This window comes from Molossus molossus, unplaced genomic scaffold, assembly GCF_014108415.1.
Source record: "Molossus molossus isolate mMolMol1 unplaced genomic scaffold, mMolMol1.p scaffold_m16_p_14, whole genome shotgun sequence".
NCBI classification, from domain to species: Eukaryota; Metazoa; Chordata; class Mammalia; order Chiroptera; family Molossidae; genus Molossus; species Molossus molossus.
The window spans coordinates 55,278,662-55,294,887 of record NW_023425349.1 but is presented as its reverse complement, the minus strand read 5'-3'; the positions used below and the strand labels follow the sequence as shown (position 1 = coordinate 55,294,887).

Here is a 16,226-nt window from a genome sequence, read left to right as displayed (position 1 = left end):
GCTGTTTCCGGAATGTACAATCTAAAAATAGCTGCTTTCAGTCAGATATGCTAGATATTGAGTTATTTCCTCCAACATACACAGGGTAAACACAAAAGTAGATTTACAGTTGTGAGTATGCGGAACAGTTTATTCTTGTATTGTTATTTGTTCATTATTGTATTATTTTCCGTATGAACAACTGTAAAGCTACTTTGCCCCACCCTGTATTTTTGAAATTTCTGGGGGAGATAGTGTGCAGGTAATAACTTATATGTATTCATGATACAATATGAAAGATAAGCTAATCTGAGGTATCGGATTTAAATAATCATCTTTTCTAGTACCTAAGAAAGAACTGCTGTTTTTGCTGTTGGTACTTCTTTTTTTTACATAAATTCTTCAGTATTTATTCAGGAGTTTAGAGCATTTAGACCATGGAAAGACCTTTAGGAGTTACTTGTGCATAACTCTGGCTCAGGCTCCAGATAGTACTCCAACAAATAGGTTAATGCGTATCTTTTTACCTTTAAAGAACTATGACTAAGGATATTATGGTCTGCCTCTATTACCCAATCCAGTGTTTAAAAGCTCCTCTATTTCTCACTGCAAATGTACATTGTTTGTCAGAGATTTTGTTTCCTAATAAAATTGTCCTTTTTTCCTCCCCTAGAAATTGCCAGTCTTTACCCCAGGGCATGTTTATGCAGTAGCCAAGCCATCTCCGTCCCATGGGTCATGTTCAGTAACGAGGATAGTTTATGGATTAGACAGAAGTACTCTTTAGTGACTTTTACCCTTGTCTTGTTCTTTGCTCATTTTCTAGCTCTTGAATCATCTCCAACTAGAGAGAACTATGAAAATAAGAGCAGGTTGCATTTTATTTTGCTGCCATATTTTAACTGACTTCAGGACTATAGATATAGATTTTATATGCCAGTGATGCATTTGTTTGCATTACTGATGTGTTCACTGAGAACTAATTATATAAAGGAGGCATGACCCAATGATGGAGTATATAAATTCCTTGAAATGTTTCTCTTTGATAGAGTAGCAACTTCCATGATCATAGAACTTATAAATTCCAAGTGAGTGATGGTAAGTATCCTCTGAAAAATTTCTGCCTTTTCTTTTTCTTTAACACTGCAAGTACATCTATGAATCCTGTTCTGGGTAAGAGAGGAGAGTATGTGGGGCCAGTAAATAGTGAACTAAGGTGTAAGGAAATCTCGAACAGCAGCAGAAAATTCATAATGCCCTGTACCACCTAGTAAAGCTATTGCCCAGTAGTCATTCACAACTATCATTGACATACATAAAATAATGTTTTTTGTGTGTGTGTGAAAAAATGGTTGTGAGTATGAGCTCAGTGCAGACTCCAAATCCATTTTTTACCAGCTCTTTGCTTTGGACAAAGCTACTCAATCTATTCACCTTGTCTGTGAAATAGGAATTATAATAGTACCTATCTCATAGAGTTGAAATGAAGATTAAGTGAGCCAATACCTGAAGCAGGTAGAATAGTTCCTATTGCATAGTAAATGGTCAGTATTTTAGCTATCATTTGTGATTATTTGATGTTTTATTTGTGAAATCAACTTATTACTAGGGAGCACGCTTGAGCATTTTGCTGAGACTATGAAAATGAAAGCTGACACCATGTCTTGTATCTGTCAAAGTATTTATTGTCCTGTATCTGTTTGTATACCTCATTTGGCTATACTTAAATATCAACATCAGATTGTGTTATTTTAAGTAGTCAAATATGGTCAATGTCATGTGCAGTGGACATGAATTAAAATGACCTCATTTGTCTTTTTTCCTAAATTTGAAATCAGTATGACTGTTTTATTTTTAGTATGTAATATATAGATGAGACTTCCAATCAGAAAATAGAGCAATGATGGAGAAGAACAGCACACGTATTTTAAATGGCATTTTTCTCTATTTAAAAAATGTTCTCTATGTGGTTGTTTCTATCATCACCCCAAACTAAAATTTGTGCCCAGTTCTGCTATGGTGGCTGCTCTTGCAATGCATTAACTTGACTCATTGTGGAATACTTTCAGAACACTATTATTATTTTATAAATTATATTACAGTGTAATTTCTAATGAGGTCAGATGGCCTGTTTTAAATGCTAAAGACAAATCTTTAAATAGTTTAGCGTAATTTCTGTTTTAACAAAACAAAAAAGGATTTATGTTTCATTAATTTATGAAACTGCATCATGTTTTTATCTATTGATTAGTGTGCCCACAGTGTACCAGCAACTATGTTAAGTATTGACAGATGGGAATAAAACATAATTTCATGGGAGTATGAAGACATGAGGAATTTAATAATAAGTATATTGAGAGTTATATTTCAGGTATGCACAGGGTATGCAGTAGGAAAATACAGAGAACAGCCCTGTGAGGAGTGACCACAGAGGGCAAGGGGTACAGAAGAATAATTTGGAGATAAGGTGATGCTTCAGCTGAGAGTTTATGAATGATGAGGACAAAGGAAGGGCGTTAAAGGAAAACATAAAGGCCTTCCAGGCAGAGGCAATCATGTGCAACAAAGCAGGAAAGCAAGAGAAAGTGGCACTTTGGGGGACCAGCAAAGAGGCCGGTGTAGTGTGAGGGAAAAAAGCATTTGAGGGCACGGCTAGTACCAGACTGAAGATTATGTAGGCACCAGCCCTGCTCTCTTGTAAGGTCAGTCAAGGGTTCTGAATTCCTTTTGAAGAAAGAATCATGTAAAGGTTTTCAAGAAAAGTTTTATTTTTGTATTTGCCTTTTAGAAAAATTCCCCTGGCAGCACAGTTGAAGATATATTGGAAGAGAGCCCAATTAGAGGAAGGAAAACCTATTAGAAGGCAATTATAATGCAGACTATTATGAGTTAATGCATTGAGTACAAGAATGGAAAGGAGAATTGGAGAATTATTTAGAAGGTAAAATTTGTAGGCCTTAGTGACTGATGTCAGTCTGAGTGAGGAAAGAGCAGTAATTCTAAAACTGAGGATGGTGGTGCTGCACTCTGTTGAGAAGGAGAATATAGGAAAAAGAACGAGAGAGAGAAGGAATTTCTCTTGTATAGTATATGGTAAAGGCACGTGGTCTGAATAAAATGAGAAAAAATAAGAGCTAAACATGGAGACCTCAAGAAATATCGATGTTTAAAGTACTAAAAAAATGAAACTTTGAAATGTTCTTGAAAGGTAGTGGTAGAAAAGTAAAAAGTAGAAAAGAAATGACATAGAAACTAAGGAACCGGAGAGGTTAAGAGAGAACAAGACCTTGTGTATATTTTGAAAATGTACACATTAAATTGTCGGTAGTGGCTAGCTCTCAGATATGGGTTGAAGGAATGACAAAAATAAAAACATTAACCTTTAATTTAATATTTGAATTTTACTAAAAAGTATTTTATACTTCTCTGTACTAATATTTTGCAACTTCTTATGAGCAAATGAGCATATACTTATTTTAAAATAAAAAGTGAAAACAGCCCTGGCCAGTTTGGCTCAGTGGTTGGAGCGTTGGCCTGCGGTCCGGAGAGACCCGGGTTCGGTTCCCGCTAAGGGCACGTACTTCGGTTACAGTTTGTCCCCGGCCCTGGTTGGTCGTGCGGGTGGCAGCCACTCGATGTGTCCCTTCACGTCGATGATTCTCTCTCTCTCTCCCTTCCTCTCTCTCCCTCCCATTCTGTCTGTACAAAAAATGGAAAAATATCCTCGGGTGAGGATAAAAAAAAGAAAAAAAAAAGTGAAAACAAAAGTCATGTTAAAATATAATCAATTGAACATGAAAAATCAGTGAAGCAAGTGTAATCAGAACAGAAAGGAGGGGAAGGGCAGAAGGGAGTAGTCAACAATGTTGTATTGCAGTTAGGTCAAAAAAGATAAGAACTGACAGAAGCCTTATATCTTGGTATTTAGATTTGGTCACAAGTGACCTTATGAAAAGCAATTTCAATGAAAGACTATGGGCAGAAGCTTTATTCAGTTGTTGGGAAGTGGACAGTGGGGGAGGGCATGAAGAGCTGGCATAGTCATTCATCAAGGAGAATCTTGAGGATAGAGGAAGAGAGACATATAGATATGGATTTAGGATGCAAGGTGAGTAAACTGCTCAAGATCCAAGAAAGACATCCATGGCAGCTTCCTTAGTCATGGAGGATTTTACTGCAAGTCACTCAGGAATGTGAGTAGCATGGGGAGTTGACTTATCAGCCCCAAGTCATGCCAGATCCCAGCTTTTCTAAAACTGGGTTTTACAGGAAGTTTTATAAGGATTTGAAGAAGTCACTCAGCAAGACTTTTTGGAGGTAGACTGTATGTGTTGGAGGTAGACACCAATACAGGGCAAGAGCTCTAAAGTACAGAGAAGTGTTGAGGTACTTAATAAAGGAATGTACCTTTAAGTTGGAAGGTAAATACAACTACTTCTGGAAATGAAGTTTCATACAAAATATAAAACTTGCCTTGTTCCAAAGGCTAAGCTAACTGATATATTTTACACATAGATACACATTAGAAACAAATAAGATGATATAAATAAGCTAGTAAATTTCTTTTTTCTTCTTCTTCTAAAGCCGAACAACAACTTATCCTTACACAGAAACGCAGATGTACAGCCAAAACACCGGAGGGAGTTACTTTGACACTCAAGGGAGTTCTGCACAGGTGACTACCGTGGTCTCATCCCACAGTATGGTGGGCACTGGTGGGATTCAGATGGGCGTCACCGGAGGACAACTTATCAGCAGCTCTGGAGGAACCTATCTGATTGGCAATTCAATGGAGAATTCTAGTCACTCAGTGACACACACCACTCGGGCCTCTCCAGCGACAGTAAGTATTTGAGTTTTCATTTGTTTAATTTAGCTTCCTGGTGGCCACTACTGACATTTTCCAGTATAGGGGGTAGGTGGGGTCACAACACAGACTGGGTTGGGACAAGAAAGTGTTGAGTTTTAGTATTGCAATATTATCCAGAATGTAGTATGTGTAGCATTATGCAGAATGTTACTGGTACACACCCCACAATTATGTGAATTTGGAAGTTTTCATTAATAGTGGGAGATAAAAGAGGGAATTCTCACTCATCAGTGCTCATTTTAATAGGCTTTCTTCAATGACATTCAGTAAAATACTTTAAGTTTCTGCCAAAAGAACTTACTTTTATATTATGTTGATTGACACTGGCTTCTTTATGAGATAAAAACCAAGAAGTAGTATACAGAGTTAAATATAATTTAGTTTGGAAAGTTCACATCTTTCACCAGTAATATTTATACTAGTTCATTTCCAGAGACGTTACTTTGTGAAGGGCAGCATTTCCCAACCCTTAGACATTTAAATTTGGCCATATTCACATGTCACATCCACTACTATTTACTTAATATATTTTTTAGTTGATTCGCTTTTAAAGTAGAAAACTGCATGTATCTTTTTCTAAAGTATATTAAAATCCATTCTTTCAAAGTAAATTGAAGGTGTTCACCCATGTGCCATATGTAAAGCCATTTTACATTGAACCAGGGAGACCCATGTGGGAAGCAGTGATCTAGGTAATGCCAATGAAAAAGATCTCTTTGGCTCTGATCATTGCTACAAGCCAGCAGTTTCTTAGGAACATACATATTTGAGTTTTCAAGTTTTTAAAATGTAATAAATACATTTACTTTGACACATATTTTAAAGTAGTGAAATGATGTCACAGAATTTGTCATAGAAAACTGTAGAATTCAGTGTCATCAAGCTCTGTAACCTGAGCTTTCTATTTTCACCTCAACTACACATATAAAAGATTGTAAGCATTTAGAACTGCCTAGCTAAAGTATCAATGCAATTGATTTTCTAGATGTTTCATGTAAAGGGAACCTAGGGATTTGAAGTAAGCACAAGCACCCCCTTTTTTTTTATCAACTTACCAAATATTTTGTTCTTATAATGAAATAGAGGTAGAAACAAATTTGCTAGATAGTAATGTGAGAAACTTAACATTTTTCATTTTATGGATTTTCAAGATATATACTTGGAAAGTACTTACTTTGTGCATACTTTTTGTTTGTAATGATTACATGTATTTACATCTTCATCATTGAGTATCTTTTCCCTAATCCATTCCTTGAAGCTCTTCACTAATTCTTACTAACAACAAAACTGATCACTCGCTGTTCTCAGTGGAGAATTCCTGCTTTGTAACCTTTTCTTTGTGCTTTCGAATTATATCTTTGTGTATTTGTCTCTTGGTTTTCATAACAATAAGTACAGCATGTCTAAACCTTTTAGTCACAGTATATTTATGTAGATTATAAAGTAAGTAAAGTAAATCATACCCTCTTTGGACCTCAGTTCCCCTATCAATAAAATAAGTGGTTAGTTAGATTAAGTGATTTCCTAATTTCCTCCCAGTTTTACAAAGGAATTATAAAATGTTCTAGATGTAGAATTAACTGTATCTTTACCATAAAATAAAAAGCATTTTAATAGGCACCGGTACTTTATAATGCTCCTGAGAAAGGCCACCTAGTAAGTCATTTGCAGTGGAAAGGGAAGTACTTGCCACTTATCAGGGCCTTAGGAAAACTGAAAAATGGGGAGAAAGAGTATTTTCCCATGTTTGTTTCATCCACCCTCATGATAGCATACCACACCTCCAGCCTCCATCCTTCTACTTTATTTTCTCCAGGCATTTCTGTTTACCTTCACACTGATTTCTGGCTTATTTATGAGATAAAAACCAACTGGAAATGTGTTAACTAGATTTATTAGTGCTGTTACTGAGTTAACTGAATTGATTATTCCAGGTCATATAAATACAGGTGCAAACATTAACAGGGTAAATTTTATTGTTTTATTTTTTATTTTTTTTCTATATACAGTGTGAAGAAGTGGCATTACGCCTAAAGTTATCCATTATATAAATTTGACGCGTGATTTCCATTATATTAATTGGTAAATTAAACTAACAGTAAAAATAAAATAACTGAATTATAACAACTGGGAATAGTGGGAAACTACTGAAAACACCCCACCAGTTCATAGGATCAATTGTACATATTAATTTACACTTTTAAAAATGCATTAATATTTAAGATTTTATTGTTAAAGATGTTTTTTGTTTGTTTGTTGTTCTCTTTTATAAGAAAATTTCACTTTTAGCAGGAGGAGTGTAAAAGTTAAATTAAAAGGTAACTTTTGCCTGGAACAATCCTAGGTGCACTCAATCAAAGCTCATGTGATAGATTATATTACCTAATTACACATCTGCTAGTGTGACTTTGTATTTGTTACCAAAAAAAATTTTTTTTTTTTGGTACGTACCCCTAGCGGAAACTGAACCCGGAACTCTCTGGTCCGCAGGCTCCCACCACTGAACCAAACCAGCTAGGGCTGTTACCAAAATTTATATTCAATTTAGATTCCCCTCTCAATAGTGCTAGAGATCCTCATCGGCTTCATTCCCAGGGAGATGGTGATTCTGTTTACAATTTCACTTCTGCTACGATAGTGAAGTTAGCCAAGTTTATGTGCCATGAAACCTATTTAAGATTTTCTACCATCCTCCTTTTGCCAAATGTTAGAATATTTGTAGCTTTTTTCTTTGTTTAGACTGCTAAAACGCAGTGATTTTTTGGTAGGTGCCATGTTGTTAAAGGGAATTTACTTATTTTTAGGTATCTGGTTTATTCACTGTAGAACCATACAGAGAAGTTAGATGAGCACAATCTTTTTTTTTTTTAGCATTTTTACTGAATTTATTGGATTGACATTGGTTAATAAAATTATATAGGTTTCAGGTGTACAATTCTATAATACATCATCTATATATTGTATTGTTCACCACTCCAAGTCAAGTCTCTTTCCATCACCATTTATCCCCCCTTTACCCTTTTGTATCTCCCCCCAGCCGCCACCCCCTGTCCCTCTGGTAATCACCATAATGTTGTCTGTGTCGATGAGCACAATGTTCAACAACTTGTTGATCAAGACTCAAGCCATTTCTTTCCAGATGCTGAGCCAAATCGTGCCATATAAATTCAGTTTTTCTAGGTGTTTAATAGTCAGCCTATCACCTATAGCATGCCTGATGAGACTGGCTGTGTAGGAGTAGCCTATACTGTGGACAAAATTCCTGACTGGAATTAGGCTGTTTCTTAAGATTCTGTAATAAGTGAAATGTATAATCAGTTAAATTTAGTTGATGTAAAACTAGTTAAGTTTAAGCACTTGGAAATAACGAAACCTATCACCATTATTCAGTTCCTGGGTAGCAAGGTATCCTGCTCTGGTTCTCCAAATAATTACCTTGACTCTCTTACGTTTGACCTAGGTCTGTACTGAAGTACTTTCATTTAAATTTATTAGAAATAATTTCCTGCCACAAAGTTTAGTGTGCAAACAAGTGTTCTCAAGATATGCCAATGAAAAAAGATAATGATTTCATATTGAAGCCCTTGCTAAGAAAAATAAATGATTAGCATTTGAATATGTTCTTACCTTGTCTAATATTCAATATAATACCATCTTTCTCATTCTAGAAGGATCTCTGAATCATTTTTATTTGAGCATATGATTTACTTTAGTTTTATAACTTTAAGTGAAAAAAATATTTTACATAAACATGTTGCAGAATTTCATTTTTGCTTATGCATTGTAAAAATTGTCTGTATTAAAGGTACCTAGAAATGTCAGAATTTTGCAAAAGATTATGATGGTAACAAATTAAATTTTATTTGATGAATATGTTATGGTACAAATTACCAGTTCTTAACTACTATGTGTGTAAAAATGATATATATGTAATATATGTTTTATATGTATAAATATATACACACATTTCAAAGGCATTTTCTGTTAATAGTATTAAATAAGAATTTTTTAAAACATTGTCTAACATTTTTGTTGGAACATCTCTGGATATGAGTTCTGCTGAGTTACTACATGAATAAATGTTTTATGTTTCATTAAATTAATTCTAGGGATCTAATTATTGTTAATATTTTAGTAGCACATGGACATTAAGGTAGAAGAGTTGGCTGTAGTCATAATTTCGAATTCATTATACTTTGATCTTTCTTCTAACTACATCACCAAGTTTCCTTTACTTTTATTCATTTAAAACTCGAGTTTATTTTTCTTCATTATTTTTCTGTATAACCATATCATTTACAGGATTTTAGAATTTTGAAAACTGAAAACAATTTGCATTTGAGTATCAACATTTTATGATTGTAGTAGGTGATATTTTGTGCTCATCCAACACAGTTTATGTTACAGTATACCACACTATTCAATAATTAACAATTTGCTTTAAGAAACTTTATTTACTCACTACTCCATAAAAGAACTTTTGTATTCTTATAAATAGATGCTTATTTATGGAGGGTTTTTTGTGGGGGGTTTTGTTTTTTATCCTTGCCCGAGGACAATTTTGCATTTATCTTAGACAGAGCGGGAAGGAGAGAGGGCAGAAGAGAGAGAGAGAAACATCGACGTGAGAGACACACATCGACTGGTTGCCACCCGTACAACCCCAACTGGGGCTGGGGATGAACCGCAACCGAGGAACGTGCCTTTAGCGACATAACCCGGGACTCTCTGGTTTGCAGGCTGATGCTCTCACCACTGAGCAACTGGCCAGTGTAGGTATTTTTTTCTTAAAATAATTTTTTTTTCTTTATTGATTTTAGAGAGAGAGGGAGAGGAAGAGAGAGATAGAAACATTGATAAGAGAGAACATCGCTTGGCTGCCTCCAGCATGCCCCCCACTTGGGATTTGGCTCACAACCTGGGCATGTGCCCAAACTGGCGACCTCTTGGTGCATGGGGCGATGCTCAACCACTGAGCCACACTAGCCTGGCTAGGGTTTTTTTCCTTGTTAGCTAAATAAGATCACATTAATCACTGTTGAGACTCTGATATGAAAGCTAATTTTTACATCTTACTGTATATACATTTAGTATTTATATATGTTAAGTGATTTTTACTAAAATTAGATCCCACCAAAGGGCACAAGGAAAATGTGTTGAAACTAAAATTGTTCATATCTTTCCCTCTGTCGATTAATGTAAAATACTGTAATTTCTTTGAATTTCTTGAGGGGAAATTTGAATGTACATCTGTTGCTATATAAGTAAAAGTTTGGCCTACCTTTTACAATTTATAGAAAGTTAAAAATTCATTTAAGAATTATAGGTGTTTTTATTTCTTTATCCTTGGGTTTACATATTTATGGATTTGGTGTAGGGAATGGTCTTTTAATTTATTTATGTGAATTATACATTCTTAAATTGCACAATTCAAAAGATATGAGAAAGTACGTAATATACTCTCCTTCTCACCTCTGTTTTTCAGTCCTTCTCCTTAAAGTCAACCACTGGTATCAAGTTCTTTTTAGTGTCTTTCTAGGGACATTCTGCGAATATACAAGCAGAATGTCTTTCTCTTCCTCTCTCATTACCATTTTTTAAATCCAAATAATGATTAAAAAAAAAATACTGCATCTTGCTTTTTTTCTCACCTAGCAGTATATCTTAGAGATTTTTTCCAGATGAGTACTCGAAGGGCTTCTTTATATTTATGGAAAATGACTATATTAGAAGGAATTGAGCTGCCCATCTATCTTACCAAAAAAAAAAAAAAAAAAAAAGTTAAAATAATGTTGGATTATTGATTATGGCCATATAGATATAGAAAAGCAAAATAGTCACATGAGATAAAAACTTCTGTTTAATTATCATATACAGAGATATGCTTAGAAGAATTTTTTAATTTAGAAGAGTACATAAATTATGCATAAATCAGCTATATTTGACATAATACAGTGTAATTTCTATTTTAAATAATTGTCTTAGTCAGTTAGCCTCAATGATTAAAAAAATACTTCTCCACTTACTTTGGCAGAAGCATGTATGTCCATTATGAACTTAGCATTTTTTGTTTTCCTGTGTCCCATTTTCCTTAGGCCAGTGTGAGCCCTCAAATGAAATTCCTGAGAGAGAGTACCACGAATCTTCTGCTTCCTGCACTAAATCCTAAATTGACTGAAGGTTCTGGAACCTCATTTTCAAAGCACTTAATAAAATGGGGCTTTGAGTGACTCGTGTCTCAATCACTTCATCTGTATTCCATTTAGCTGTCAGTCAGTTCTACACTGCTCCGGCCTTGAAGGTGATAAGATCTAGAGGCAGTAATTTTACTGTTAAGGCTGTACAACATTCCACTCCTCATCATCTCGATAAACCAGGAGGTTAAGACAAACAGATTGAAAGGGGCCTCAGCCTCTCCTCAGCATAACTGATGGATTCCCCTGAATTTCTAAAGCAAAATATAATGAGTTATTTTAATTTTTAGCTATTTCCTACTGAAACAGCATTTCAGAACACAGGTGTGTTGTAACATGCCAGAAATGGCTAGATTCTATTTCATGTGAAATCTAGATTAGAAAAGTGTAATGATGTTTATAAATTCCACTTGTAAGTATGGAAGTAAGTTATGTTCCGATGACCTCTGGTGTAAGTTTTGTTTAATCCTTGTATTTATAAATGATATTTCTGATTAACTTACTAGTTTAAAATTAATACAGATCTTAAAGGAAAAGAATCACTAATGTTTCACTCATGAAGACCAGGTAATCCAGATAAAATATGAAATGTATTGTTAACAAATTAAAATGCACTGTAGTCTATGAAATACATGAGTCAATATTGGACCCATAAAATTTTAATACTGCCACTTCCACTGGCCATGTCTTTTAATTTAATGAGGGAAAGTACAACACAATGCCTGTGTCCAAGGATCACTTCTCAAATGAGAGGAATCTGTACATCCCCATGTTTACTAGTTCATACCCCAAAAGCATGTGATTTGATTTTCACTTTCTCAGCATGCATGACTGCAGTTGTGTTTATTGATCACATAATTATTTGGTTTCTTTTAAAATCCAGCTATTGTGTTTGATTATAACTGTTGGAGTCTGTAAATTTCATGGGCTAGGTGTTTTGTAATCTAACTTCAGACTATTAGGAATAATTTTACACATTTATTTTAAATATACTTACTATAAATTTTAGTAACTTTCCCATCTGCCTTGTAAGAAAGAAACTGTATTTTCAAATTATAAGAAATATGCATTTAATGAAACAAGAGAAGGAAATAAAATATAAAAATAGAAAGGAGGCAAAAAGTTCAGAATTTGCAGATGATATTATCATACACCTGATAAAAATCATGGAGAATCAAATAAAAAATGATAACAAATAATAAGAAAACTTAATAAAGTGACTGAGCATAAGATTAATGTACAAAGAAAGCAATAACTTCTCCTTATATAAACAACGGTAGTTAAAAAATATAATGGAAGCAAAGATCTCATTTATAAAAAAATTCAAAATATACCAGGCAATAAACTAACAATATATGTGTAAGATTCAGCTGCTGAATAAAACTTTTTAAAATTCCTAAGAGACACACAAAAATGTCTTTTATAATTGAAAGGGCAATCGAACATTTTGAATTTCCCTAAATTAACTTAAAATATGTCAGTCTGATCCTAATCAAAATACCAATAATATTTTTTAAAAGGAAAAGCTGTATATATAAGTAAGCATGCAAGAACCATGAAGAAAATTTTGTAAAAAGAAAAAGTAATGGAGAGTGGGGTAGAATGGAAACAGCCCTGCTAGTTATTCAAGCATAAAATTATAATAATTAAAACAGAATTGTATAGGCACAGGAATAGATCAGTATAGGCCAGTAATAAACTAAAAGGCCATAAATGGGCCAGGTGCATGTAGGAATATAGTATATGATAAAGGTGGCATTGCCTGTTAGTGGAGAGATAATGGATTATCAATAAATGATATTTGGGACAATAGCGCAACTATTTAGAAAAGAAAATTAGATTGGTTCTATACATTATTCTTTATATAAAAATTAATTTTACTTAGATGGAAAATGTATTTTATTATTCTCTTATCATGGGGAAGCATGATGTGAAATCCAAAAGCTACAAAGAATATATTGATATAATCAACTTAGTAAAGATTTTTAGAGCCATTCTTATTCAATATTTTGAAGTGAAAGTGAATGTTTTGTATATGTATTCATGTACTTACAGTCTGGGTTATTTTCTTTAGTTATTCACTCTCTCAAACATTTACCCAAACATTAATCAAACAATCACTACTGACCAGGCACTGTGCTTCTAAGATTATAAAGGTTTACGGTATGGGTAATGGAACTAATTTCAGCATCGAAAAGTACCTAATCCTTCAAGGCAAAAATGGAAATTCACAAGTAGCCCCCAAACTTCTTTTAAGTGATTAGTTTTATCCTCTCTCTCACCACATTATTTTTTTAAATCGCAAATGTTAATATGTTGTAAATTGATTAATTTTTGATTCACCAAAATTGTTCTTATATTCTTACTTTGTTGCTAAAATAAATTGGAAAATTGCCTTAAAGTTGGGTACGATTGAGTAGCAAGAGAATGAAAGAAAAGCAAAAATCTAAATAATACATAAACTTCAAAAATCACCCTTTACATAAAGTTAGCTAGCACCATTGTAGGGGTACCCATTAATCTCTCAATTAATTTTCCCTGAAGTAGTAATTGCAGTCTGACCATGGCAAAGAAAAATATTTTTATCATGTTTTAGTGCAGTGGTCCTCACATGAGTATGTATTCTCTGGAGCATCAGTTAAACATGTCCCTGGACCCCAACCGAGGGGGATTTTTTTTTTTTTTAAACGCAGTGTGGGGAAGAGTCCAAGATTTGCATTTCTTACAAATGCCCAAATTGTTCTGCTAATGCTGTTCCAGGATCACACTTTGTTAAAACCTGTTTTAGTGATTACATAGACTTAAGTACAGAGTGAAAATGTTCTTAGTATTCAGAATGATCTACAAAAGGCAGACAGTGTGATGAGCCTGGAAATTTTTATGCTACGTGAAATAAGCCAGTCAGAGAAAGACAAATACCATATGATCTCACTTATATGTGGACTCTAATGAACAAACTAAATTGATGAACAAAATAGAAACAGAGGCATGGATACATGGAACAGACTGACAGCTGTCAGTGGAGAGGGGAACGGGGAGGGGGAGCCGGATGAAAGAAGATGAAAGGATTAGCCACAGAACATACAAGCATAACCCATAGACACAGATAAGTATGGTGATGGCCAGAGGAAAGGGGGAGTGGGGACGAGGGGAGAAATGGGGACATATGTACTAGTGTCAAAAATAAAATAAAAAAGAAATCTTATATTTGAAAATGCAAACTTAACTTTGGATCCCATCACTTAATCCTAACCCAGCAGATTCTTGACGGTAATTCTAGCCCTGAGTGCTTATGCAGTTGATGTGTCAGAAAAAATAGTTTTATTGTCGCTCACAGATTAGGCCAGTCTCATGAGGTCCAGGTGAGGGTGGAGGGATCTGGGCTCTACAAAATGATCAGAGGAAGCCCAAAACAATGGTCTTGGTTTCAGTACACTAACTTAAACCAAATATTCTCAGAACACATTCAGTTTATGCTAGTTTCTTATCAAAATGTTTTTCCCATAAATATTTTAGGGTAGTTTCAGATGGCACAAAATTACCAAAACTTCAGATTGAAAGCACAATAATTCAATTTTTTTCTCTAGATGTCATAAAATAATCACTGAATAAAAAGGATCTAATATAGTTAAACAGTTGCAAGACCTAAAACTTCAAATGCTTAGTAAGATTAAGATTTTGTCTTTAGCTGATTTCTGATTCAAGCTGAGATGAAAAGCAAAGCTGTCTGGGTGTGTTTTCTCGGTATTTAAAAAAAATTTTTTAAGAGTTACAAAAGCAGCCTATCCTGAATCTCTCAGTTAAGCTTCTTTCAACATTACTGTGGAGTAATGAATTTATATGTAGATTTCTGTATTATTTGAATATACAAATTAAAGAATAGTATCATATTCAGAGCCTTAGCTTCAGAAGGGGCATTTCTATCTGCAGTACCGGGCCTCCTGTGCCCAAGAGACACCTGTAGGTCCTTAGAAGAAGGGTTTCAATGGCTAGACGGGAACTAATTTAGCTCATTAATTCAGAGCATTTAAAGTTTGGGGGCCATAACCTACAGTGAGAAATACCTTTATATTGTGGCCCAGTTCTCATATACATACATGCATGCAGTCATGAGTATATACACATATACATTCCTACATAGGTCACTGAAACCAAAGTTCCATGAAACAGTACTTTATCCATACTATGTAGGGACATCTGGGTATTTTCTTCTCTGTTTGACATCTTTAATTTTTAAAACCTGCTTGTCAGGACCCACATAATTGATTTCATAATTCACTGATGGGTTGCACCTTATATTCTGAAAAGGAATGCTTCGGGCAAATTGAAGAGATCAGAGCATTAGCAATACAAGTATGAGAGACCTGGATGTAGACTCTCCATTGTTTTGTTGTTGTTGCTACTGTTTTGAATTTATAACAAGTGCCCAGATGATTCTAACAACTTTCTAGGACTACACTTTGAAACAACCTGTGTTATAGTAATTATATAGACCAAATACATAGTGAAAGTGTTGTTTGCTGTGACGCTCCTGGTTGAAGTACTTCCTGTAGAAAGTCCCCACATACACATATGCATACACCAGGAGGCTGTTGTTTGAGATCTCTAATGCAAACTAAATGTAAAATCTTAGAGTTCAATCTTAAGTGTATTTTCTTCATTGGATTTCTCTAAAGTATTTACTGTTCTTTCACCAGGAAACAAAAATGCTATTTCTCTAAGAAAGTGGTGAATGGTAAGGTTAACAAAGTAACCTATATTAACAAGAAAATGCAACATTATATATTAAGGATAACTATTTTTATGATGATTAAAATCTAACTATCCATTCAAAACATTTTGTTGCCTCATAACTTCATCACTTTGAAATCATTTTCAAGTTATGCTTCAGTCATAGTTAAAACCCTTTTAGGAAGTAAATCTTGTTTGTTAACAGTAAATCATTTAGCGAATTTTAATTTTTCAAGCCACTCCTTGGAAGATAGTTTTATTAAACAATTTGGGATGTTTCCACTTGATGTATGTTCATGTTATATTTGTATAAAATGGAAATGATGCTGAATTTAGAGAAATAAATCTTGGATTCCAGTCTTACAGTTAATACCTATGTGATCTTAAGAAATTCCCTCAATCCTAGAGAGCCTCAATTTTCTAATCGAAAAGGAGATGATATTGCTTGCCTT

At 34.2% G+C, this 16,226-nt stretch overlaps 1 protein-coding gene across 2 annotated transcripts in view; it reads left to right on the top strand.

Moving 5' to 3' along the window:
• RFX3 (regulatory factor X3) overlaps nt 1–16,226 on the top strand; it is a 290,497-nt gene that overhangs the window by 182,177 nt on the left and 92,094 nt on the right. For both annotated transcript variants that reach the window (XM_036261527.1, XM_036261528.1), the window contains one exon: nt 4,564–4,822. In XM_036261527.1, coding sequence (XP_036117420.1) covers nt 4,564–4,822 — 259 coding nt within the window. The remainder of the gene's footprint in view (nt 1–4,563; nt 4,823–16,226) is intronic.